At 44.7% G+C, this 25865-nt stretch overlaps 2 protein-coding genes across 6 annotated transcripts in view; both read left to right on the forward strand.

The window, feature by feature from the left end:
- The first annotated feature begins 2713 nt into the window (after nt 1-2713).
- On the forward strand, nt 2714-5301 carry LOC129384191 (uncharacterized). The gene is made up of 4 exons (XM_072284103.1): nt 2714-2809; nt 3202-3303; nt 4688-4789; nt 5183-5301. The coding sequence occupies exons 1-4, from the start codon at nt 2716-2718 to the stop codon at nt 5299-5301; spliced, it is 417 nt and encodes a 138-aa protein (XP_072140204.1). The 5' UTR covers nt 2714-2715.
- A 1374-nt stretch (nt 5302-6675) lies between these two features.
- Nucleotides 6676-25865, forward strand: part of LOC126529308 (uncharacterized) — a 157496-nt gene continuing 138306 nt past the window's right edge. The window contains exons 1-8 of one of the 5 annotated variants that reach the window (XM_055069758.2): nt 14749-14841; nt 15235-15336; nt 15730-15831; nt 17725-17826; nt 18218-18319; nt 18711-18812; nt 19205-19306; nt 24721-24822. In XM_055069758.2, coding sequence (XP_054925733.1) covers nt 14793-14841; nt 15235-15336; nt 15730-15831; nt 17725-17826; nt 18218-18319; nt 18711-18812; nt 19205-19306; nt 24721-24822 — 763 coding nt within the window. In that variant the 5' untranslated portion in view covers nt 14749-14792. Of the gene's footprint in view, nt 6772-14748; nt 14842-15234; nt 15337-15729; nt 15832-17724; nt 17827-18217; nt 18320-18710; nt 18813-19204; nt 19307-19704; nt 19801-24720; nt 24823-25865 lie in introns of those variants that run through there. The other 4 variants (XM_055069763.2, XM_055069764.1, XM_055069765.1 and 1 more) reach the window with 4 other exon arrangements.

A 25865-nucleotide genomic window follows, 5' to 3' on the forward strand; every position in this document is an offset into this window, starting at 1 on the left:
AAAATACAAGATAAAGAGAAAGAAAATGCATTGTAAAAAGGGTATGGCAATACGCACTGGGGAACCTTTGTTTCACTTTTATTATCGTAATTCACCACTTACTCTTGACGAAACCCGAAACTTCACATATGCGCACAATTCTTATGTGCCATTAGAGAGAATGCTTGTTTTATCAGCGGAAATTGCGAAACTGTGCAATTTATGTTTCGTTTACCAGCTCCAGGCATGCCAGCAAAACCATGTGATGCAACCGAAAACGCGAAATGCAAGAAGGATGGGAAAGGCTGTGTCAAAATCGGCGACACAGCGCAGTGCATTCGTGAGTATAATTTGTAAACCGTTTCCATGGGTTTCCTCTTTCTTTATGGAAATCTGTGCGTATTTGGCACATAACATTCCGTTAACTGTGTAGCAAGCATGGTGCTGTTTATATGGTTTATATGCAGCTGTTATCATGCGTAAACGTCAAGATTACGATGGTGATAAAGAAAAAGAAAAATACAAGATAAAGAGAAAGAAAATGCATTGTAAAAAATTACCGACGATTACGTTACTTCCTAATGCGAAATTTGAGCGCAGCAAATAAGCTGTTTCACCTTTTCGATTGATTGAGGCAAAGAAATCGAGCAACACATGTATGCGCTATCACGATCTGAAGATCCATGTTTGAATCTAGAACGGACGCCACCCATGGGTTAAAGTAATTAACCCGCTTTTGCTGCACGGTACGGGGTAGCATGACGGTGGGACGAGGTGTACCTGCTCGGAGAACCGAAATGTACTGCTCCCTGTCCGTGATGAGCTTCTGCTTCAGCCTCGCTTACTGCTGGTTGCTCTCGACGGCGGCGATGAGCCTCCGCTTCGGCGGCGCGAACTGCAGGGTCTTCTCGGCGGCGGCGATGAGCTTCTGCTTCAGCCTCGCTTACTGCTGGTTGCTCTCGACGGCGGCGATGAGCCTCCGCTTCGGCGGCGCGAACGGCAGGGTCTTCTCGGCGGCGGCGCTTAGCCTCTGCTTCGGCGACGCGTACTCCTGGATCATCTCGACGGCGGTGACGGTAAGCTTCTGCTTCGGCGGCACGCACCTCTGGATTCTGACGGCGACGGCGCTGGGCCTCTGCTCTGGCAGCTCGTTTAGCAGCAGCAGCAGCAGCAGCAGCAGACGGAGGACTTCCATCGGTCGTCTCGCTCATGGCTCAGAAAGAACTGGCAGATAATTTCGCAGTGGCGAACGGCAGCGGCAATTTCGGCTCGGGCGGTGCACCTATACAGATCCGCCGCCACCGATCTGGCTCTCTGATTGCCACCGCACAGGGCGAACGGCAGCGGCAATTTCGGCTCGGGCGGTGCACATATACAGATCCGCCGCCACCGATCTGGCTCTCTGATTGCCACCGCACAGGGGTTGCATTGGAGGAGGAGCGAAGAAAGGAATTAAGTTCGAGCCGGCGCTTTGACAACCGGAGACTCGCAGGAAGAGGGGGGAGGGGGGCGGCGTGTACACCCAGCGGCAAACGATGGGGGCAGAAGCGCGCGCAGCAAGCGGACAACACGATAAAGGGAGGAGGGAAGAGATAGCAGCGACTGACTGATGCCGCTGACGCCGATAGTGAGTCAACCCCAGCTGCGGAGTTGGTTTCAGGGACAACGCCGCCGATGCCGACACAAACAATATGATACCCTCGCTTCCGCAGCGCTAAGAACCAGGTCTAGCCGTGGGAAGGTGGTCACGTATTCGTCGACGTGCCGGGGCCTACGTGAAATAACCGGCGCGTCGGCAACTGAAGAGCACCCTATCCGCCACACAAGAACAGGGGGGGGGGGGACCCTTTCCTCCTCTTTCTGCATGGCGGCGACGGTGTTCTATGCAGTCACGTTATCTTGACTCTCTAGCGGCGTCAGCGGCATCCAGCGGTATCAGTCGGTCGCTGCTAGCGCTGGGGGGATGAAAGGGGGGCGGAGCTGGTTACGAGGCCGACGACAACGCCGACGACGACGCGAAACCCAGGAACGGACGCCAAAGAGCTGCGCTCTAAAATGGTACGGCAATACGCACTGGGGAACCTTTGTTTCACTTTTATTTCCATAATTCATCCCTTTCTCTTGACGAAACTCGAAACTTCACATATGCGCAAAATTCTCATGTGCAATTTGAGAGAATGCTTGTTTTATCAGCGGAAATTGCGAAACTGTGCAATTTATGTTTCGTTTACCAGCTCCAGGCATGCCAGGAAAACCATGTGATGCAACCGAAAACGCGAAATGCAAGAAGGATGGGAAAGACTGTGTCAAAATCGGCGACACAGCGCAGTGCATTCGTGAGTATAATTTTTAAACCGTTTCCATGGGTTTCCTCTTTCTTTGTGGAAATCTGTGCTTATTTGGCACATAACATTCCGTTAACTGTGTAGCAAGCATGGTGCTGTGGTTATAATTTATATGCAGATGTTATCATGCGTAAGCCTCAAGGGTTACGATGGTGATAAAGAAAAAGAAAAATTCAAGGTAAAGAGAAAAAATGCGTTGCAAAAATGGTACGGCAATACGCATTGGGGAACCTTTGTTTCACTTTTATTTCCATAATTCATCCCTTTCTCTTGACGAAACTCGAAACTTCACATATGCGCAAAATTCTTATGTGCAATTTGAGAGAATGCTTGTTTTATCAGCGGAAATTGCGAAACTGTGCAATTTATGTTTCGTTTACCAGCTCCAGGCATGCCAGGAAAACCATGTGATGCAACCGAAAACGCGAAATGCAAGAAGGATGGGAAAGACTGTGTCCTCATCGGCGACACAGCGCAGTGCATTCGTGAGTATAATTTTTAAACCGTTTCCATGGGTTTCCTTTTTCTTTATGGAAATCTGTGCGTATATGGCACATAACGTTCCGTTAACTGTGTAGCAAGCACGGCGCTGTGGTTTTGATTTATATGCAGCTGTTATCATGCGTAAGCCTCAAGGGTTACGATGGTGATAAAGAAAAAGAAAAATTCAAGATAAAGAGAAAAAATGCGTTCCAAAAATGGTACGGCAATACGCATTGGGGAACCTTTGTTTCACTTTTATTTCCATAATTCATCCCTTTCTCTTGACGAAACTCGAAACTTCACATATGCGCAAAATTCTTATGTGCAATTTGAGAGAATGCTTGTTTTATCAGCGGAAATTGCGAAACTGTGCAATTTATGTTTCGTTTACCAGCTCCAGGCATGTCAGGAAAACCATGTGATGCAACCGAAAACGCGAAATGCAAGAAGGATGGGAAAGACTGTGTCAAAATCGGCGACACAGCGCAGTGCATTCGTGAGTATAATTTTTAAACCGTTTCCATGGGTTTCCTCTTTCTTTATGGAAATCTGTGCTTATTTGGCACATAACATTCCGTTAACTGTGTAGCAAGCATGGTGCTGTGGTTATGATTTATATGCAGATGTTATCATGCGTAAGCCTCAAGATTACGATGGTGATAAAGAAAAAGAAAAATACAAGGTAAAGAGAAAAAAAATGCGTTGCAAAAATGGTACGGCAATACGCATTGGGGAACCTTTGTTTCACTTTTATTTCCATAATTCATCCCTTTCTCTTGACGAAACTCGAAACTTCACATATGCGCAAAATTCTTATGTGCAATTTGAGAGAATGCTTGTTTTATCAGCGGAAATTGCGAAACTGTGCAATTTATGTTTCGTTTACCAGCTCCAGGCATGTCAGGAAAACCATCTGATGCAACCGAAAACGCGAAATGCAAGAAGGATGGAAAAGACTGTGTCAAAATCGGCGACACAGCGCAGTGCATTCGTGGGTATAATTTTTAAACCGTTTCCATGGGTTTCCTCTTTCTTTATGGAAATCTGTGCGTATTTGGCACATAACATTTCGTTAACTGTGTAGCAAGCATGGTGCTGTGGTTATGATTTATATGCAGCTGTTATCATGCGTAAGCATCAAGGGTTACGATGGTGCTAAAAACAAAGAAAAATATAATATAAAGAGAAAGAAAATGCATTGTAAAAATGGTATGGCAATACGCTCTGGGGAACCTTTGTTTCACTTTTATTTTCGTAATTCAACACTTACTCTTGACGAAATCTGAAACATCGCATATTTGCACCATTCTTATGTGCCATTAGAGAGAATGCTTGGTTTATCAGCGGAAATTGCGAAACTGTGCAATTTATGTTTCTTTTACCAGCTCCAGGCATGCCAGGAAAACCATGTGATGCAACCGAAAACGCGAAATGCAAGATGGATGGGAAAGACTGTGTCAAAATCGACGACACAGCGCAGTGCATTCGTGAGTATAAATTTTAAACCGTTTCCATGGGTTTCCTCTTTCTTTATGGAAATCTGTGCTTATTTGGCACATAACATTCCGTTAACTGTGTAGCAAGCATGGTGCTGTGGTTATGATTTATATGCAGATGTTATCATGCGTAAGCCTCAAGATTACGATGGTGATAAAGAAAAAGAAAAATACAACATAAAGAGAAAAAAAATGCCTTGTAAAAATGGTACGGCAATACGCATTGGGGAACCTTTGTTGAACTTTTATTTCCATAATTCATCCCTTTCTCTTGATGAAACTCGAAACTTCGCATATGCGCAAAATTCTTATGTGCAATTTGAGAGAATGCTTGTTTTATCAGCGGAAATTGCGAAACTGTGCAATTTATGTTTCGTTTACCAGCTCCAGGCATGTCAGGAAAACCATGTGATGCAACCGAAAACGCGAAATGCAAGAAGGATGGAAAAGACTGTGTCAAAATCGGCGACACAGCGCAGTGCATTCGTGAGTATAATTTTTAAACCGTTTCCATGGGTTTCCTCTTTCTTTATGGAAATCTGTGCTTATTTGGCACATAACATTCCGTTAACTGTGTAGCAAGCATGGTGGTGTGGTTATGATTTATATGCAGATGTTATCATGCGTAAGCCTCAAGATTACGATGGTGATAAAGAAAAAGAAAAATACAAGGTAAAGAGAAAAAAAATGCGTTGCAAAAATGGTACGGCAATACGCATTGGGGAACCTTTGTTTCACTTTTATTTCCATAATTCATCCCTTTCTCTTGACGAAACTCGAAACTTCACATATGCGCAAAATTCTTATGTGCAATTTGAGAGAATGCTTGTTTTATCAGCGGAAATTGCGAAACTGTGCAATTTATGTTTCGTTTACCAGCTCCAGGCATGTCAGGAAAACCATGTGATGCAACCGAAAACGCGAAATGCAAGAAGGATGGAAAAGACTGTGTCAAAATCGGCGACACAGCGCAGTGCATTCGTGAGTATAATTTTTAAACCGTTTCCATGGGTTTCCTCTTTCTTTATGGAAATCTGTGCGTATTTGGCACATAACATTCCGTTAACTGTGTAGCAAGCATGGTGCTGTGGTTATGATTTATATGCAGCTGTTATCATGCGTAAGCATCAAGGGTTACGATGGTGCTAAAAACAAAGAAAAATATAATATAAAGAGAAAGAAAATGCATTGTAAAAATGGTATGGCAATACGCTCTGGGGAACCTTTGTTTCACTTTTATTTTCGTAATTCAACACTTACTCTTGACGAAATCTGAAACATCGCATATTTGCACCATTCTTATGTGCCATTAGAGAGAATGCTTGGTTTATCAGCGGAAATTGCGAAACTGTGCAATTTATGTTTCTTTTACCAGCTCCAGGCATGCCAGGAAAACCATGTGATGCAACCGAAAACGCGAAATGCAAGATGGATGGGAAAGACTGTGTCAAAATCGACGACACAGCGCAGTGCATTCGTGAGTATAAATTTTAAACCGTTTCCATGGGTTTCCTCTTTCTTTATGGAAATCTGTGCTTATTTGGCACATAACATTCCGTTAACTGTGTAGCAAGCATGGTGCTGTGGTTATGATTTATATGCAGATGTTATCATGCGTAAGCCTCAAGATTACGATGGTGATAAAGAAAAAGAAAAATACAACATAAAGATAAAAAAAATGCCTTGTAAAAATGGTACGGCAATACGCATTGGGGAACCTTTGTTGAACTTTTATTTCCATAATTCATCCCTTTCTCTTGATGAAACTCGAAACTTCGCATATGCGCAAAATTCTTATGTGCAATTTGAGAAAATGCTTGTTTTATCAGCGGAAATTGCGAAACTGTGCAATTTATGTTTCTTTTACCAGCTCCAGGCATGCCAGGAAAACCATGTGATGCAACCGAAAACGCGAAATGCAAGATGGATGGGAAAGACTGTGTCAAAATCGGCGACACAGCGCAGTGCATTCGTGAGTATAAATTTTAAACCGTTCCCATGGGTTTCCTCTTTCTTTGTGGAAATCTGTGCTTATTTGGCACATAACATTCCGTTAACTGTGTAGCAAGCATGGTGCTATTTATATGATTTATATGCAGCTGTTATCATGCGTAAGCCTCAAGATTACGATGGTGATAAAGAAAAAGAAAAATACAATATAAAGAGAAAAAAAAATGCCTTGTAAAAATGGTACGGCAATACGCATTGGGGAACCTTTGTTGAACTTTTATTTCCATAATTCATCCCTTTCTCTTGATGAAACTCGAAACTTCACATATGCGCACAATTCTTATGTGCAATTAGAGAGAATGCTTGTTTTATCAGCGGAAATTGCGAAACTGTGCAATTTATCTTTCGTTTACCAGCTCCAGGCATGCCAGGAAAACCATGTGATGCAACCGAAAACGCGAAATGCAAGAAGGATGGGAAAGACTGTGTCAAAATCGGCGACACAGCGCAGTGCATTCGTGAGTATAATTTTTAAACCGTTTCCATGGGTTTCCTCTTTCTTTATGGAAATCTGTGCGTATTTGGCACATAACATTCCGTTAACTGTGTAGCAAGCATGGTGCTGTGGTTATGATTGATATGCAGCTGTTCTCATGCGTAAGCCTCAAGGGTTACGATGGTGCTAAAAACAAAGAAAAATATAATGTAAAGAGAAAGAAAATGCATTGTAAAAATGTTATGGCAATACGCACTGGGGAACCTTTGTTTCACTTTTATTTTCGTAATTCACCACTTACTCTTGACGAAATCTGAAACATCGCATATTTGCACCATTCCTATGTGCCATTAGAGAGAATGCTTGTTTTATCAGCGGAAATTTCGAAACTGTGCAATTTATGTTTCGTTTACCAGCTCCAGGCATGGCAGGAAAACCATGTGATACAACCGAAAACGCGAAATGCAAGATGGATGGGAAAGACTGTGTCAAAATCGGCGACACAGCGCAGTGCATTCGTGAGTATAATTTTTAAACCGTTTCCATGGGTTTCCTTGGAGGAAGAAGAAGAAGAAGCCGAGGTGCGGACGTCCCTCACATCGGCTCCGTCGTTTTTGAATGTTTGTGCAGCCTTCTTTGCCACCATCACGGATTCAAGCACATCACTGGATTTGTGAAGTCGCCGGGAATTTGCGGACACCTTTCTTTAAGGGGGGACTTTGATTTTTGGGCTGTTACTGGCCTTTCTTGGTGCAAGACCCAAGTAGGCCTACTGGCCCTGCCGTGCCGCGATGGCGGAAACGCGCATGGAAGATGATGACGCTACCGGATTAGAAGAGAATGAGGAAGATCTAGGTTGGCAAATTGTGACAAGCCGAAAATTTCGCTCCACCACAAGGATTGCTGGCGATGGGAAAACATCGCCGCAGAGCCAGCAAGAGCAAGGCAACAACAGCAAGAACAAGGGACCTACAACCACTATGTTCAAAAACTGGATTGTCAAGGCATCAAGGATGCCCCAATTGCCCGAGGAGCACAGCAAAATCATCATCCGCCCACGAGGAGGTCTCAACTTGAGCAAAGTGAGCACCACAGCGATAGGCGTGGCGGTTGTTGAAGCATCGGGCCTGACTCCGCAACAAGCCCGAGAGGATGTCGTTTGCCCTAACTTCACGCAAAACATCGTGGTGGTTAGTACACCAGATCCCAGCCATGCTGCCAGGTATGTGCGAATCAGGTCAATCATTATAGTGGAAACCGAATACGAAGTGAACGCCTACGAGACAGCTCCGCATACCACGTGTAAAGGAGTGATTCGGAGAGTTGACCTCAGAGACAATCAGGCCACGATAACGAAGAACATTGTGCATGACTTTAACCCACTGGCATTGGCAGCCAAACGTATTAAATCCACGGGTTCGGTTATTGTTCTGTTTGATGGGCTCAAGGTACCCAATTATGTAAGATACGGGTCGACCCTCGTAAAGTGCTACCTGTATAGGAAGCAGTTTGATGTCTGCTATGCTTGCGGAAAGATTGGACATCGATCAGATGTATGTCCAACACCGGACGTGGTACAGTGCAGAGGATGTGGAACTCAAAACCCGGAGGACAATCACATGTGTGTGCGTGAGTGCAAATTCTGTGGAGGGGACCACCCAACTGGGGACAAGACTTGCCGACAGCGGTACCAAATTCCATACGTGGTACGAGTTCGACGACGAGAACGCAACAGATCTGCATCGGAGGCGACATCAGCACAGCTGCAATGGGATGCCCAAACGGGCACCAGGGGGCGCACGTGCTCAAGGAGCCCCACACGGTCAAGACGCCGCTCGCCGTCGAAGGGCAGAAGCCGCTCCAGATCACGTGAAGTGCAGGTGCGCTTCGAAGGAGGAGGGCAGACGCCTGGCGACAAGATGACATCTGGAACAACCTGGGCCGACAAAGTGAAAGGTACTGTGAGGGCTGCGGAGAGCGGTGCGGGGCGGCTGGTCGGAGATAATGATGCCAGGGTAGAACAGCTAATTAAAGAAGTAACGTATCTGAGAAAGGCAAATGAAGAACTTACTTAGCAGGTTGTAGAACTTCGCAAGAACTCGCAGACTAACTCCACAAAAATAGCAATAGCCAAAGCGGTGAATAATGACAACAGCCAGGATGATGAAAACACACCAGCTCCAAAGAAGCGGGCAATAAGCCCAGTAGAAACCACAGTGTGCTCTGCTTTGGAAGAGATCAAGGAGGCGATTAAACAACTTAGAGATGCCATAGATAAAACTACCTTCAAAGTTGATAAGTTATGGAAATGGAGACTGACGGCTGAAAAGAGGCTCACCAAAGTAGAAGCACAGGGCGATGACGACGAATACCTACCCTCAGAAGCAGAAAGCGTCAGATCGCTCCCTGGCGTGTCGGGGGGTTCTACGAAGCGTACTCTAGCGGGTAGCAGTAAGGCGGGTTCTATAAGCAATGGCTAGCAGGGGGAGCTTTACCGTGTGGCAATGGAATTGCCGAGGATTTTATCACAAAAAAGCACCTCTTATGCAGTTAATAAAAACCTCTCCAGACAAACCGAAAATAATTATGCTGCAGGAAACCTTGGCGGATGAGATCAGCCTATCCGGATACAAAGCGACATGCAGGGGCAAAGAGCCGGGTAGGGGGTTAGCCACGCTCGTAGATAAGAAAATACCTCACATAGAACATGATTTGCGCCTTCGACTAAACAAATTAGAATACTTACTAGTGGAAATAATTTTGAAAAGGAATAGAAGCAAACCGCAAAGCCTCTTTTGTCTTAATGTTTATAGCAGCCCTAGCGACATGAAACAGAGTTTCAGGGCACTTCTTAATAAGACTATGGCTGTTACTAAGCACGCTCCACTCATTATTGGAGGGGATTTCAACGCCCCACATCAAACCTGGGGATATCGCTGGAATACTAAGAAGGGGGATGGACTCTGGCACCTAGCTACAGATCTTAATCTCTCCCTCATCACAGACCCAGCTTATCTCACTAGGTGTGGTACATCTACATGCAGGGACTCCACCCCAGACCTTACTTTTGTATCAAACTTAGCGAACGCTGGCTGGAATAACTCCAATATTGACCTGGGTAGTGATCCTTACATATTACAAATACTATTGGAAACACCAAGTAATGAGATAAAGCACTTTAACTACATTGACTGGGATCTTTTTCGGAAAGCAAGGAAAAGCAGAGCTGAGACAGAGGCAGGACAAAAGAAAACACTCCAAACTTGGACCACTCAGCTCAGGGAAGATGTAAAGGCGGCAACGAAGGATATTACCACAGAGGAGGATATCGAAATCATGGACAGTAGGCTGGCGCACTTGATTGAAGCGAAACAATCTATGTTAAATAGATGGAAAACGCAACGGCTGAACAGGAGACTCAGGAAGCGCATAGCATTGTTGAATAGGGAGATTGAAGAACACTCCAGAAATTTACAGAAACAACAATGGGATGAGCTTTGTAATTCCATAGATGGTCGAATCAGACGTGGTGGGAATTGGAACTTACTTAGACATTTGCTTCATGAGAACGACACGAAATCTAATAGGAGAACAGCAGTAGCACGACTCGTCCATCGTGAGAGTCAGGACACAACGGAGGAGGCCATTCTGGATCGGCTCGCAGCTAGGTATTTACCACTTAAGGATAGCGATGAGAGTACAGACCTGCCTGAATATACAGGGGAAGACTGTGAGCCTATGGATCAAGACTTCACAGAAAGCGAAGTTCGTGCAGCCCTGTACGACCTCAACAGTAGATCTGCTGCCGGTCCAGATGGCATTTCCAATAGGCTGTTGAAAAATTTGGACGATTATTCCATGAAATATTTAACAGAGTATTTCAACGAACTCTGGAAAAACGGTGATTATCCGAAGGAATGGAGAATTGCTAACACAATTCTTATTCCCAAACCAGGCAAGCAACTCAATCTAGATAACCTAAGACCCATATCATTAACATCATGCCTGGGCAAAACCATGGAGCATGTCATACTCAATAGACTGACTAAGTATGTAGAAAACAGAAATGTTCTTCCGCATAACCTGATCGGTTTCCGTCCTGGACTTTCGACTCAAGATGCAATGCTTTTAATCAAGCATCACCTTATTCTTGCTAGCCCGCTACATACGAGAGCTCTTCTAGGCCTAGATGTAGAAAAGGCTTTTGATCGCATCAAGCACAGGGCCATATTGGATATCTTCTCGGAGATGGGATTGGGTAAGCGATTGCACAATATAGTCAAAGCCTTTCTCGGTGGCCGTTCGGCTTGTCTCAGGTTAGGCGAACTCCAATCGACAACCCTGGAACTTGGGAATCGTGGGACACCACAAGGGTCTGTCCTATCTCCCATGTTATTTAATTTGGCATTGTCAAAAGTGGCTCGAGGTCCCGCGCAGATTGAGGGTATCCACTTTGCTATATATGCAGATGATGTAACAATCTGGAGTGCTGAAGGTAATATGGGACAAACAGAGATCAAACTACAGGAAAGCATTTATGTGGTAGAAACAACACTTGAGGGTATGGGACTGAACTGCTCTGCTAAAAAATCAGAACTATTGGTATTACGGAGCAGTAAGCGTGGGCGCAGGCCGAACGGATATATCCCAGAGGAAGAACCCCGCATTGACATATACGCCAAGAATGGAGAACCAATCAGACAGGTGGAGACTATTAGAGTGTTAGGACTTCTCCTGCAAGCGAACGGATCTAATTGCAGGATGATAGAATACATCTCTAACAAGTCAGAAGAAGTCATTAGGCTTCTGCGTAGAGTTACCAACAAGAATAAGGGGCTAGGAGAAGACAGTGCCATAAGATTGGTACATGCATTCGCCTTTTGCCACTTCTCGTACGTGGCTGGCATGCTACAATGGACACAGGCTGATAAGAACAAGCTAAACGCTTTAATCAGACGACTTATAAAGACTGCACTAGGACTTCCCATCAGCACGGCCAATGATAGCTTATTGCGCCTAGGGCTGCATAACACACTAGAGGAGATAGCTGAGGCTCAACAGGTGGCCCACCAGGAGAGACTAATGGGGACACGCCCTGGGAGGACGCTACTTGAAGAAATTGGCGTAGAAATTAACAACCACACCAACGAAGGAGAATTATTAACACAATTGCAAGCGGGACTACGAGAAACAATAAAGACGACCCCGTTCCCTAGGAACATGCACCCTACACATAACCTCGAGAGACGGAAGGCAAGGGCGAAGGCACTCCTTCAAGACATAGATCAACATAAGCAGCAGGCGGTGTTCGTTGACGCTGCCTGGGTTAAAAATAAGGATGCGTATACCTCCGTTGTCGTAGACACTCAAGGTAACATACAGGATGCCATCACCGTCTATACCAAGGACCCAGCAGTAGCAGAACAAGTAGCGATCGCCTTAGCCATCCGGGCTAATCGGTGGACACATATTTACAGCGACTCTAGAACAGCCATACGCAACTTTACCAACGGATATGTGACACGGATAGCAACAAAATTATTAGAGAAGGTCAAGAGTGAGAGGATCGAAATCCGGATCGATCGATGGGTGGACGGAGCTCGGAGAAACCTCAATGAGGTGGCAAATGAAGCAGCACGAGGACTTTCTAGCCGTGCTCTTCAAGACCGAGCAACTTACACTTCACCCGGGGAACACAGGGATCGATTATTAACATATAACGAAATCACGAAGCATTATTATTTAAGCAGAAGGGAATACCCATTGCCACATGGTAAGCTTTGCAGAGCCCAAGCGGTCACATTACGTTTGCTACAGACAAGAACATACCCAAGTCCATATTTTATTAACAGGATCTATCCGGAGAGGGAAATTCAAACCAACTGTAATAAGTGCAATGGCATCATTACTCTTGACCACATGCTTTGGCAGTGCCCCGCGGTCTTCACAGACCGTGACAAGGAACAAGAATGGTGGCGGCAAATGCTACATAGTGAATCACTCTCTGACCAATTACGGGCAGTCCAGAAGGCCCGCGATGTGGCTGAAGGGCTCGGCCTGACAGTCCCAACGTGGGAGCGGCCCGCGTCAACGTATGGTTGACCTTCAGGACCCAATAAAGTTCTCCATACCATACCATATGGGTTTCCTCTTCCTTTATGGAAATCTGTGCGTATTTGGCACATAACATTCCGTTAACTGTGTAGCAAGCATGGTGCTGTGGTTATGATCTATATGCAGATGTTATTATGCGTAAGCCTCAAGGGTTACGATGGTGATAAAGAAAAAGAAAAATTCAAGATAAAGAGAAAAAATGCGTTGCAAAAATGGTACGGCAATACGCATTGGGGAACCTTTGTTTCACTTTTATTTCCATAATTCATCCCTTTCTCTTGACGAAACTCGAAACTTCACATATGCGCACAATTCTTATGTGCCATTAGAGAGAATGCTTGTTTTATCAGCGGAAATTGCGAAACTGTGCAATTTATGTTTCGTTTACCAGCTCCAGGCATGCCAGGAAAACCATGTGATGCAACCGAAAACGCGAAATGCAATATGGATGGGAAAGACTGTGTCAAAATCGGCGACACAGCGCAGTGCATTCGTGAGTATAATTTGTAAACCGTTTCCATGGGTTTCCTCTTTCTTTATGGAAATCTGTGCGTATTTGGCACATAACATTCCGTTAACTGTGTAGCAAGCATGGTGCTATTTATATGATTTATATGCAGCTGTTATCATGCGTAAGCCTCAAGATTACGATGGTGATAAAGAAAAAGAAAAATACAAGATAAAGAGAAAGAAAATGCATTGTAAAAATGGTATGGCAATACGCACTGGGGAACCTTTGTTTCACTTTTATTATCGTAATTCACCACTTACTCTTGACGAAACCCGAAACTTCACATATGCGCACAATTCTTATGTGCCATTAGAGAGAATGCTTGTTTTATCAGCGGAAATTGCGAAACTGTGCAATTTATGTTTCGTTTACCAGCTCCAGGCATGCCAGGAAAACCATGTGATGCAACCGAAAACGCGAAATGCAATATGGATGGGAAAGACTGTGTCAAAATCGGCGACACAGCGCAGTGCATTCGTGAGTATAATTTGTAAATCGTTTCCATGGGTTTCCTCTTTCTTTATGGAAATCTGTGCGTATTTGGCACATAACATTCCGTTAACTGTGTAGCAAGCATGGTGCTGTTTATATGATTTATATGCAGCTGTTATCATGCGTAAGCCTCAAGATTACGATGGTGATAAAGAAAAAGAAAAATACAAGATAAAGAGAAAGAAAATGCATTGTAAAAATGGTACGGCAATACGCATTGGGGAACCTTTGTTTCACTTTTATTTCCATAATTCATCCCTTTCTCTTGACGAAACTCGAAACTTCACATATGCGCACAATTCTTATGTGCAATTAGAGAGAATGCTTGTTTTATCAGCGGAAATTGCGAAACTGTGCAATCTATGTTTCGTTTACCAGCTCCAGGTATGCCAGGAAAACCATGTGATGCAACCGAAAACGCGAAATGCAAGATGGATGGGAAAGACTGTGTCAAAATCGGCGACACAGCGCAGTGCATTCGTGAGTTTAATTTGTAAATCGTTTCCATGGGTTTCCTCTTTCTTTATGGAAATCTGTGCGTATTTGGCACATAACATTCCGTTAACTGTGTAGCAAGCATGGTGCTGTTTATATGATTTATATGCAGCTGTTATCATGCGTAAACCTCAAGATTACGATGGTGATAAAGAAAAAGAAAAATACAAGATAAAGAGAAAGAAAATGCATTGTAAAAATGGTATGGCAATACGCACTGGGGAACCTTTGTTTCACTTTTATTTCCATAATTCATCCCTTTCTCTTGACGAAACCCGAAACTTCACATATGCGCACAATTCTTATGTGCCATTAGAGAGAATGCTTGTTTTATCAGCGGAAATTGCGAAACTGTGCAATTTATGTTTCGTTTACCAGCTCCAGGCATGCCAGGAAAACCATGTGATGCAACCGAAAACGCGAAATGCAATATGGATGGAAAAGACTGTGTCAAAATCGGCGACACAGCGCAGTGCATTCGTGAGTATAATTTGTAAATCGTTTCCATGGGTTTCCTCTTTCTTTATGGAAATCTGTGCGTATTTGGCACATAACATTCCGTTAACTGTGTAGCAAGCATGGTGCTGTTTATATGATTTATATGCAGCTGTTATCATGCGTAAACCTCAAGATTACGATGGTGATAAAGAAAAAGAAAAATACAAGATAAAGAGAAAGAAAATGCATTGTAAAAATGGTATGGCAATACGCACTGGGGAACCTTTGTTTCACTTTTATTATCGTAATTCACCACTTGCTCTTGACGAAACCCGAAACTTCACATATGCGCAAAATTCTTATGTGCAATTTGAGAGAATGCTTGTTTTATCAGCGGAAATTGCGAAACTGTGCAATTTATGTTTCGTTTACCAGCTCCAGGTATGCCAGGAAAACCATGTGATGCAACCGAAAACGCGAAATGCAATATGGATGGGAAAGACTGTGTCAAAATCGGCGACACAGCGCAGTGCATTCGTGAGTATAATTTGTAAATCGTTTCCATGGGTTTCCTCTTTCTTTATGGAAATCTGTGCGTATTTGGCACATAACATTCCGTTAACTGTGTAGCAAGCATGGTGCTGTTTATATGATTTAAATGCAGCTGTTATCATGCGTAAACCTCAAGATTACGATGGTGATAAAGAAAAAGAAAAATACAAGATAAAGAGAAAGAAAATGCATTGTAAAAATGGTACGGCAATACGCACTGGGGAACCTTTGTTTCGCTTTTATTTCCATAATTCATCCCTTTCTCTTGACGAAACCCGAAACTTCACATATGCGCACAATTCTTATGTGCCATTAGAGAGAATGCTTGTTTTATCAGCGGAAATTGCGAAACTGTGCAATTTATGTTTCGTTTACCAGCTCCAGGTATGCCAGGAAAACCATGTGATGCAACCGAAAACGCGAAATGCAATATGGATGGGAAAGACTGTGTCAAAATCGGCGCCACAGCGCAGTGCATTCGTGAGTATAATTTGTAAACCGTTTCCATGGGTTTCCTCTTTCTTTATGGAAATCTGTGCGTATTTGGCACATAACATTCCGTTAACTGTGTAGCAAGCATGGTGCTGTGGTTATGATTTATATGCAGATGTTATCATGCGTAAGCCTCAAGGGTTACGATGGTGATAAAGAAAAAGAAAAATACAAGATAAAGAGAAAGAAAATGCATTGTAAAAAATTACCGACGATTACGTTACTTCCTAATGCGAAATTTGAGCGCAGCAAATAAGCTGTTTCACCTTTTCGATAGATTGAGGCAAAGAAATCGAGCAACACATGTATGCGCTATCACGATCTGAAGATCCATGTTTGAATCTAGAACGGACGCCACCTATGGGTTAAAGTAATTAACCCGCTTTTGCTGCACGGTACGGGGTAGCATGACGGTGGGACGAGGTGTACCTGCTCGGAGAACCGAAATGTACTGCTCCCTGTCCGTGATGAGCTTCTGCTTCAGCCTCGCTTACTGCTGGTTGCTCTCGACGGCGGCGATGAGCCTCCGCTTCGGCGGCGCGAACTGCAGGGTCTTCTCGGCGGCGGCGATGAGCTTCTGCTTCAGCCTCGCTTACTGCTGGTTGCTCTCGACGGCGGCGATGAGCCTCCGCTTCGGCGGCGCGAACGGCAGGGTCTTCTCGGCGGCGGCGCTTAGCCTCTGCTTCGGCGACGCGTACTCCTGGATCATCTCGACGGCGGTGACGGTAAGCTTCTGCTTCGGCGGCACGCACCTCTGGATTCTGACGGCGACGGCGCTGGGCCTCTGCTCTGGCAGCTCGTTTAGCAGCAGCAGCAGCAGCAGCAGCAGACGGAGGACTTCCATCGGTCGTCTCGCTCATGGCTCAGAAAGAACTGGCAGATAATTTCGCAGTGGCGAACGGCGGCGGCAATTTCGGCTCGGGCGGTGCACATATACAGATCCGCCGCCACCGATCTGGCTCTCTGATTGCCACCGCACAGGGCGAACGGCAGCGGCAATTTCGGCTCGGGCGGTGCACATATACAGATCCGCCGCCACCGATCTGGCTCTCTGATTGCCACCGCACAGGGGTTGCATTGGAGGAGGAGCGAAGAAAGGAATTAAGTTCGAGCCGGCGCTTTGACAACCGGAGACACGCAGGAAGAGGGGGGAGGGGAGCGGCGTGTACACCCAGCGGCAAACGATGGGGGCAGAAGCGCGCGCAGCAAGCGGACAACACGATAAAGGGAGGAGGGAAGAGATAGCAGCGACTGACTGATGCCGCTGACGCCGATAGTGAGTCAACCCCAGCTGCGGAGTTGGTTTCACGGACAACGCCGCCGATGCCGACACAAACAATATCATACCCTCGCTTCCGCAGCGCTAAGAACGAGGTCTAGCCGTGGGAAGGTGGTCACGTATTCGTCGACGTGCCGGGGCCTACGTGAAATAACCGGCGCGTCGGCAACCGAGGAGCACCCTATCCGCCACACAAGAACAGGGGGGGGGGACCCTTTCCTCCTCTTTCTGCATGGCGGCGACGGTGTTCTATGCAGTCACGTTATCTTGACTCTCTAGCGGCGTCAGGGGCATCCAGCGGTATCAGTCGGTCGCTGCTAGCGCTGGGGGGATGAAAGGGGGGCGGAGCTGGTTACGAGGCCGACGACAACGCCGACGACGACGCGAAACCCAGGAACGGACGCCAAAGAGCTGCGCTCTAAAATGGTACGGCAATACGCACTTGGGAACCTTTGTTTCACTTTTATTTCCATAATTCATCCCTTTCTGTTGACGAAACCCGAAACTGCACATATGCGCACAATTATTATGTGCCATTAGAGAGAATGCTTGTTTTATCAGCGGAAATTGCGAAACTGTGCAATTTATGTTTTGTTTACCAGCTCCAGGCATGCCAGGAAAACCATGTGATGCAACCGAAAACGAGAAATGCAAGAAGGATGGGAAAGACTGTGTCAAAATTGGCGAGACAGCGCAGTGCATTCGTGAGTATAACTTTTAAACCGTTTCCATGGGTTTCCTCTTTCTTTATAGAAATCTGTGCTTATTTGGCACATAACATTCCGTTAACTGTGTAGCAAGCATGGTGCTGTGGTTATGTTTTATATGCAGATGTTATCATGCGTAAGCCCCAAGATTACGATGGTGATAAAGAAAAAGAAAAATACAAAATAAAGAGAATGAAAATGCGTTGTAAAAATGGTATGGCGATACGCATTGGGGAACCTTTGTTTCACTTTTATTTCCATAATCCATCGCTTTCTCTTGACGAAACCCGAAACTTCACATATGCGCACAATTCTTATGTGCCATTAGAGAGAATGTTTGTTTTATCAGCGGAAATTGCGAAACTGCAATTTATGTTTCTTTTACCAGCTCCAGGCATGCAAGCAAAACCATGTGATGCAACCGAAAATGCGAAATGCAAGAAGTATGGGAAAGACTGTGTCCTCATCGGCGACACAGCGCAGTGCATTCGTGAGTATAATTTTTAAACCGTTTCCATGGGTTTCGTTTTTCTTTATGGAAATCTGTGCGTATTTGGCACATAACATTCCGTTAACTGTGTAGCAAGCATGGTGCTGTGGTTATGATTTATATGCAGATGTTATCATGCGTAAGCCTCAAGGGTTACGATGGTGATAAAGAAAACGAAAAATACAAGATAAAGAGAAAAAATGCGTTGTAAAAATGGTACGGCAATACGCACTGGGAAACCTTTGTATCACTTTTATTTCTGTAATTCAGCACTTTCTCTTGACAAAATCTGAAACATCGCACATTCGCACAATTCTTATGTGCCATTAGAGAGACTGCTTGTTTTATCAGCGAAAATTGGAAAGTGTGCAATTTATGTTTCGTTTACCAGCTCCAGGCATACCAGCAAAACCATGTGATGCAACCGAAAACGCGAAATGCAAGAAGGATGGGAAAGACTGTGTCCAAATCGGCGACACAGCGCAGTGCATTCGTGAGTATAATTTTTAAACCATTTCCATGGGTTTCCTCTTTCTTTATGGAAATCTGTGTGTATTTGGCACATAACATTCCGTTAACTGTGTAGCAAGCATGGTGCTGTGGTTATGATTTATATGCAGCTGTTATGCGTAAGCTTCAAGGGTTACGATAGTGGCAAAGAAAAAGAAAAATACAAGATAAAGAGAAAAAAAAATGCGTTGTAAAAATGGTACGGCAATGCGCACGGGGGAACCTTTGTATCTCTTTTATTTCTGTAATTCAGCACTTTCTCTTGACGAAACCCGAAACTTCACATATGCGCACAATTCTTTTGTGCCATTAGAGAGAATGCTTGTTTTATCAGCGGAAATTGCGAAACTGTGCAATTTATGTTTCGTTTACCAGCTCCAAGCATGCCAGCAAAACCATGTGATGCAACCGAAAACGCGAAATGCAAGATGGATGGGAAAGACTGTGTCCAAATCGGCGACACAGCGCAGTGCATTCGTGAGTAGAATTTTCAAACCGTTTCCATGGGTTTCCTCTTTTTTGGGGGAATGTGTGCGTATTGGGTCCATAACATTCCGTTAGCTCTGTAGTAAGCATGGTGTTGTGGTTATGATTTCTATGCAACTGTTATCGTGCCTAAGCCACAAGGGTTAGCATGATGACAAACAAAAGGTAATATAAAAGATAAAGAGCAAGAAACGCATTGTAAAAATGGTAGCGCAATATGCACAGGGGACTCTTTGTTTTACTTTTATTTCCGTTATTCACCACTTTCTCTTGACGAAATCTGAGACTTCACATAATCGCACAGTTGTCATGTGCGATTAGAGAGAATGCTTGTTTTATCCGCGGAAATTGCAAAACTGTGCTATTTATGTTTCTTTTACCAGCTCCAGGCATGCCAGGAAAACCATGTGATGCAACCGAAAACGCGAAATGCAAGAAGGATGGGAAAGACTGTGTCCTCATCGGCGACACAGCGCAGTGCATTCGTGGGTAGCATTAATAAACCGTTTCCATGGGTTTCCTCTTTTTTTATGGGAATCTGTGCATATTTGGCACATAAAATTCCGTTAATTGTGTAGTAAGCATGGTGATGTGGTTATGATTTCTATGCATCTGTTGCTATGCGTAAACCACCAGGGTAACCGTGATGACAAAGAAAAGGAAAATACAAAATAAAACGCAAGAAATGCCTTGTAAAATTTGTACCGCCATGCGCACTGGGGAATCTTTGTTTCAGTTTTAATTCCGTAGTTCATCCGTTTCACTTGACGAAATCTGAAACTTCCCATATTCGCGCAATTCTCATGTGCGCTTAGAGAGACTGCTTGTTTTATCAGCGGAAATTGCGAAACTGTGCAATTTGCAACCGAAAACACGAAATGCATGTAGGATGGGAAAGACTGTGTCCTCATCTGCGAGTAAGCGAAGTGCATTCGTGAGTAGCATTTTTAAACCGTTTTTATGGTTTTCCCATTTCATATAGGAATGTGTGCGTATTTGGCACATAACATTCGATGAACTGTATAGGAAGCAATGTGCTGTGGGTATGATTTATGTAGAAGAAGAAGAAGAGGAAAGGTGGGGAGAGGAGAGGAAGAAGTGAGAATAAACAAGGATAGCAACTTTGTCATATTGACGTATCTCAGTTTTATTACAAGTTTGGCGTTGTCAAGGACATGATTCGAACCTGTGTTGTGCATCTTATCCGCGCCGTTTCACCGAGGGCCATTTGCTTGGACCTTGTGGAAATTTGCGCGGACGGCAACAGACATACGAACGTGGCAAGCCTTTTCCACGGCGGACGGTTCGCTGTTGCGGGCGAGCACTGATCCCTTGCTCAAAACGCTCACGAACGAGCTGTTGCTATCGGCGGTACAACGTAGCCGAGTACGACCAGCGTGAGTGAACAAGGCCGAATGTAGGAGAGAGCGCAAGACATTTTTCATCACATAATGGAACTGAAGCAGAGAAATGGTGAACACCAGCAACAAAAACTAGAGCTCGTGAGGAAAAACGTCCTCCAGCATTCTCAGAGCCCGTCGTTGGAACCGTAAAACGGGATGTTTACGACGGTTCATCACCTGCACACGCACAAGCTTGGCTGAGTTTTTATGAATCCGCGTGCGACCAAAATGGTTGGCGACATGACCTTGACAAGGTTATGGTTCTGCGCTTGTACCTAAGAGGCATAGCAAAAACCTGGCATGACTTGAGAATCACCCAAAGAGCGCACCGGCCGTGAGCTGAGTGGGGAGACAGTTTTTTGACGTCTTTCTCCGAGAACAAGCTCCAGAGCTGAGACAGCGCTATAGCCTTCAAATTTGATTCCGGCACTCTGGTTGAATACGTTTTTGAGAGTACGTTTTTGAAGCTGCTACAGATTGCTGACTCCACGTTTTCGGACTAGTCGCTCGTACCTGGTTATATTAGGATTGCCGAAGGGCATGCAGCACGAGGTACAATTGCGATCTCCACATAGTGTTGATGACTTGCTTACAAATATGAAATATTTATGCACTTAGCAGCATCAAGAGACTGCTTCTAAGGACCACCATACTTCGTCCAATGAAAACGATACATTGCGGTGTAAAAAAGGGACCATGCTGATATCCGGATGTCACCCTCTCTCATTAGAAGAGACGATCTTTGTTACCGAGCGTGCCAACTTGTGTAGATTTCTATGCAAGCAAATGGGAGGGACGTCAAGGCTTTAGTAGATAGTGGAGCTTCGATAAGGCTTGTAAACAAGAGCGAAATTGCGGACCTAAGCATCGTGGAAGATTATCCTGCGACAGTGTATGGCTACGACAGCAAGAAACAGACGTATAATGAGTGGACGGAAGTGTTGATTACGTATAAAGGAAAAAGCACCTTAACTAAGGCTCTCGTACTGAATGAAGTAAAATATCAGCTGCTCTTGTCTCGCCGAGTCATGCAAAAGCTACGACTTAACCTCTACTGGGATGGGGAAGTCACTACACGAGATGACCGCCAAATGTCTTCGGTTTTACCTGCTCAACATCAACGGAAGTCCACTACAGCGGCGGACGTCATCAAGCTGTATCCAGAGCTAATATGCATCGGAGGCTGTCCGAAAGCCACATCAAAGTTCGAAGTTCCATTTGAACTTCGTGACAAGACTGTAATAAAACGCAAGGCTTACAATATGTCGCGAGAGAAGAAGCATTGGCTGAAGGAAGAAATACAGAAGATGCTCGACGCCGGTGTAATCCGCCCATCTACCTCTGCCTTCGCTTCTCCGATCACTATTGCTGCTAAAGGAGATGGCACATTTCATCTCTGTACTGATTACAGGCAGGTCGACAAACAGACTCACTTATTTCCCTTTCCAATGCCACTTATCGACGAAATCATCAATGAAACCGGGGGCTGTAAGATATTTTCTCGCTTAGACCTGTGCGAAGGGTTCTGGCAAGTGCCACTGTAAGAGGAGACTAAAAAGTTTTCCGCCTTCTTGACACCATTCGACGTACACGAATACAGCAGGCTACCTTTTGGCTGGAAGAACTCACCCGCATGGTTCCAGAAGATGATGAACAATGCTCTAAAGCCATATATCGGAATTTTTTGCAATGTTTACATTGATGACATCATTGTGTATTCTATGTCTGAGCAGAAGCACACCCAACACCTGGCAAAGGTCTTACAAGCTCTCAGCAATGTCTATCTGAAGATAAATGAAAAAAAGAGGGATTTCTTTCAGCCCAATGTCCTTTTTATCGGTAGAGTGTTCGGCAGTGCTACCAAGCGTACCAAGCAAGAGTCTGTACAACGGATTTCTGCACTTAAGAAGCCGCACGACCTTCATTCCCTGCGAGTTTTCCTTGGACTAGCAGGCTACTGTAGGACTTTCATCAAGGATTTTGCAAAGATGATAAAGTGCCTGACCGAGTTGACAAAAAAGGATGTACCTTTTATTTGGTCCGACGATTGTGAAATAGCCTATCAAGGACTAGGGCGCCGCATCTCGTCTGACCCAGTACTAACTCTACCGGACTTAGCCTGCCGTTCGAAATGAACGCAGACGCATCACATTATGGTACAGGGGCAGTGCTGTATCAGAGGGACTGCAGGTCTCCATTAAATCAACAACTTCGTATCGTAAGGTGCTATTCCTACACTTTTAACACTTCTCAGCTCAACTACTCTACGACGGAGAAGGAGGTCCTTGCCATCCTCATGGCAGTGCGATACTTTAGATCGTAAATAGACGGCAAACATTCAAACTGTATACGGACTATCAGGCTCTGACTAATCTCCTGAGTCAGTCGGAGCCATGAGCAAAACTGGCACGCTGGATAAACGAACTGCAGCAGTACGATTTTGAGATCATCCACTGGGCAGGCACCGGGTTGACGGATGCAGATGCGCTATCCAGACTGACGGTCGAAGTAACACATGCAGTGCGAAACAGGACGAAACTATGGGAAGGATACGAAAGTCTATAATTTGCCAATGGAAGGTTCGTGGTGCCAGAGACTCTTGTTTCAAAAGTTCTCCACATGTACCATGACACTCCCGACTCTGGCGGTCATAATGGTTTCTGGCGAACCTATAATAAACTTCTACAACGGTTCACATGGAAGAATGTGAAGAGAGACATAGACAAATATGTTCGGTCATGTCACTTGTGCCAGGTCAATAAGGCAAAGTACTGGCCACGGCCGGACGAGCTCGTACTATCGCGTCACCCAGACGCACCTTTCCAAGTAGTGCATGTGGACTTTGCCGAGTTGAAAAAGAAGACCGAAGTTGTGCGCCAAACGCAGTCATTTCTAGTGGCAATTTACGAATGCACAAGAATGGTAGCTGCACGCCCACGAAAAGAAGATACAAATAGTGTTATTGCGCTTTTTGATCAAGCGTTGTTTTCGAAGTTGAAAGTAGTAGTCTCTGACAATGGACGCGCATTCATGAGCAAGAACTTTCAGCAGTGTGCAGAGAGTCACGGGGTTGTGCTGCGGCACTGCTCTCCGTATCACCTCCAAGCCAATGGATTGGCAGAGAGAGTTATCCGTCATATAAAGCAGTTTATGTCCATGTACCCAAATTTCCGAGGAGGCTGGAAGTGCTGCCTAGAAGCAGGCGTTGCACACCTTAACCGGACACAGACCACACGCCTTGGATGTAGCCCCCATTTTGCCGCGTGTGGTGAAGTGCCGAAACTGACCGCCGACCAGGATCTTCGAATTTCCGACACACTTAAGCTAACTGAACAATTCAAAGCCAACGAGGAGCGCAGCAGGTATCGCGAAGCAATGAAACGCCAGTTCGACAAGAGGCATCGGGGACGTATACCTGATATCAAGTTAAACGACTTTGTTCTTCCCCGAAAGGGAGTACCAGAAACCGACGTAAAACGTCTTGGTCCGTTCCAGGTGATGAAAACATGTGTGCAGCAAGGCGTACTCAAGACGGTTGGGTATATGAACAGTGGACAATTAGAGGTTGCGGCTGTAAGCAACGTCCTCCCGTATCACCCCAAGAGGCGTGAGGCTTAAAAGAGGGGGAGCTTAGGGGAGAAGAAGAAGAGGAAAGTTTAGGGCAGGAGAGGAAGAAGTGAGAATAAACAAGGATGGCTACCTTGTCATACTGACGTATCTCAGTTTTATATGCAACTGTTATCATGTGCAAACCACAAGGCTTACCATGAGGACAAAGAAAAAGAAAAATACAAGTTACAGAGCAAAGGGTGCTTTGTAAAAAGTGGTACTGCAATACCCATTGGGGAATCTTTGTTTCACTTTTAATTCCGTATTTCATCCCTTTCTCTTAACTAAATTCAAAACTTCGCATATTCGCACAGTTCTTATGTGCGCTTAGAGATAACGCTTGTTTTATCAGGGGCCATAGCAAAACTGTGCAATTTATGTTTCGTTTACTAGCTCCAGGCACGCCAGCAAAAGCATGTGATGCAACCGAAAACGAGAAATGCAAGAAAGATGGGAAAAACTGTGTCCTCATCGGCGACACAGCGCAGTGCATTCGTGAGTAGCACTTGTAAAAACTTTCCAAGGGTTTCCCATTTTTTTATGGGAATTTATGATCATTTGCCACACAATCTTCTCAAGTGTGTCGCAAGCTTGGTGCGGTTGGTATGATTACTATGCAATTGTTATCATGCGTAAACCAGCAGGTTAACATGCTGAGAAAGAAAAAAGACTGCAATCTCAAAAGCAAAGAATGCGTTGTAAAAATGGTGCAGTATTACGCAGTGGGAATCTTTGTTTCACTTTTAGTTCCGTATTTGACCAATTCTGTTGAGAAAATACCTTACACTCTTAAAAGTGAGGCATTGATTAGGGGGGGCAGTACACAGAAAATACATAGAATACGTGACATCTAAAAACCGTATCAGTTACAAACGACAACCTCAAGGGCAACCTAGTCGAAAAAGAATTGTTTAGTTTGCGATTGACTAGGGAAAAAAAGAAAGCATAATATAATAGCAAGGAATAAATCACACATTGTTTCCAGTGAAGTCGTGTAATTAACAATACCAGAGGGGTAAACGATATTAATGATTAAAAAAGGATAGGAAAGTTACTAACGCGACATTCCAACGCAACGGTAAACATAGCGACATAACGGTCATAATGCGACAATAAGCTGTAAGAAATAGTGCAAGTACAAGAAAGCATTATGCGACAAACGTAAAACTTCACATTTCTTTGCTCATGTATTCAGTCAAGGCATCGCGGAATGAATCGTAGTTTGACTGCCATGCAGTGCTGTCCGGGGGCGAATTCCATTTCTGAGAGAACGAGGAAGAGCAGAGTAATGGAATGCTTTTGTAGAACCGTAAAGTGGGTATAGCTGAAATGATTATGAAGCCTATGTGACGTGGGTATGGTCGTTTCAAGCATGCGGGTGTTCGAGTGGAGTGAAAGAATTTGTGGAACAGTGATGAAAGGGCAATGTCTCGGCAAGTGCTCAAGGATTGTAATGAAAGCTTAACTTTTATTTGTGTTACACTAGACGTGTAGCTGCAATCGTTTATGATGAAGCGGCTTGCTTTGTTCTGGATACA

This window comes from Dermacentor andersoni, chromosome 8, assembly GCF_023375885.2.
Source record: "Dermacentor andersoni chromosome 8, qqDerAnde1_hic_scaffold, whole genome shotgun sequence".
Classification (NCBI taxonomy): domain Eukaryota; kingdom Metazoa; phylum Arthropoda; class Arachnida; order Ixodida; family Ixodidae; genus Dermacentor; species Dermacentor andersoni.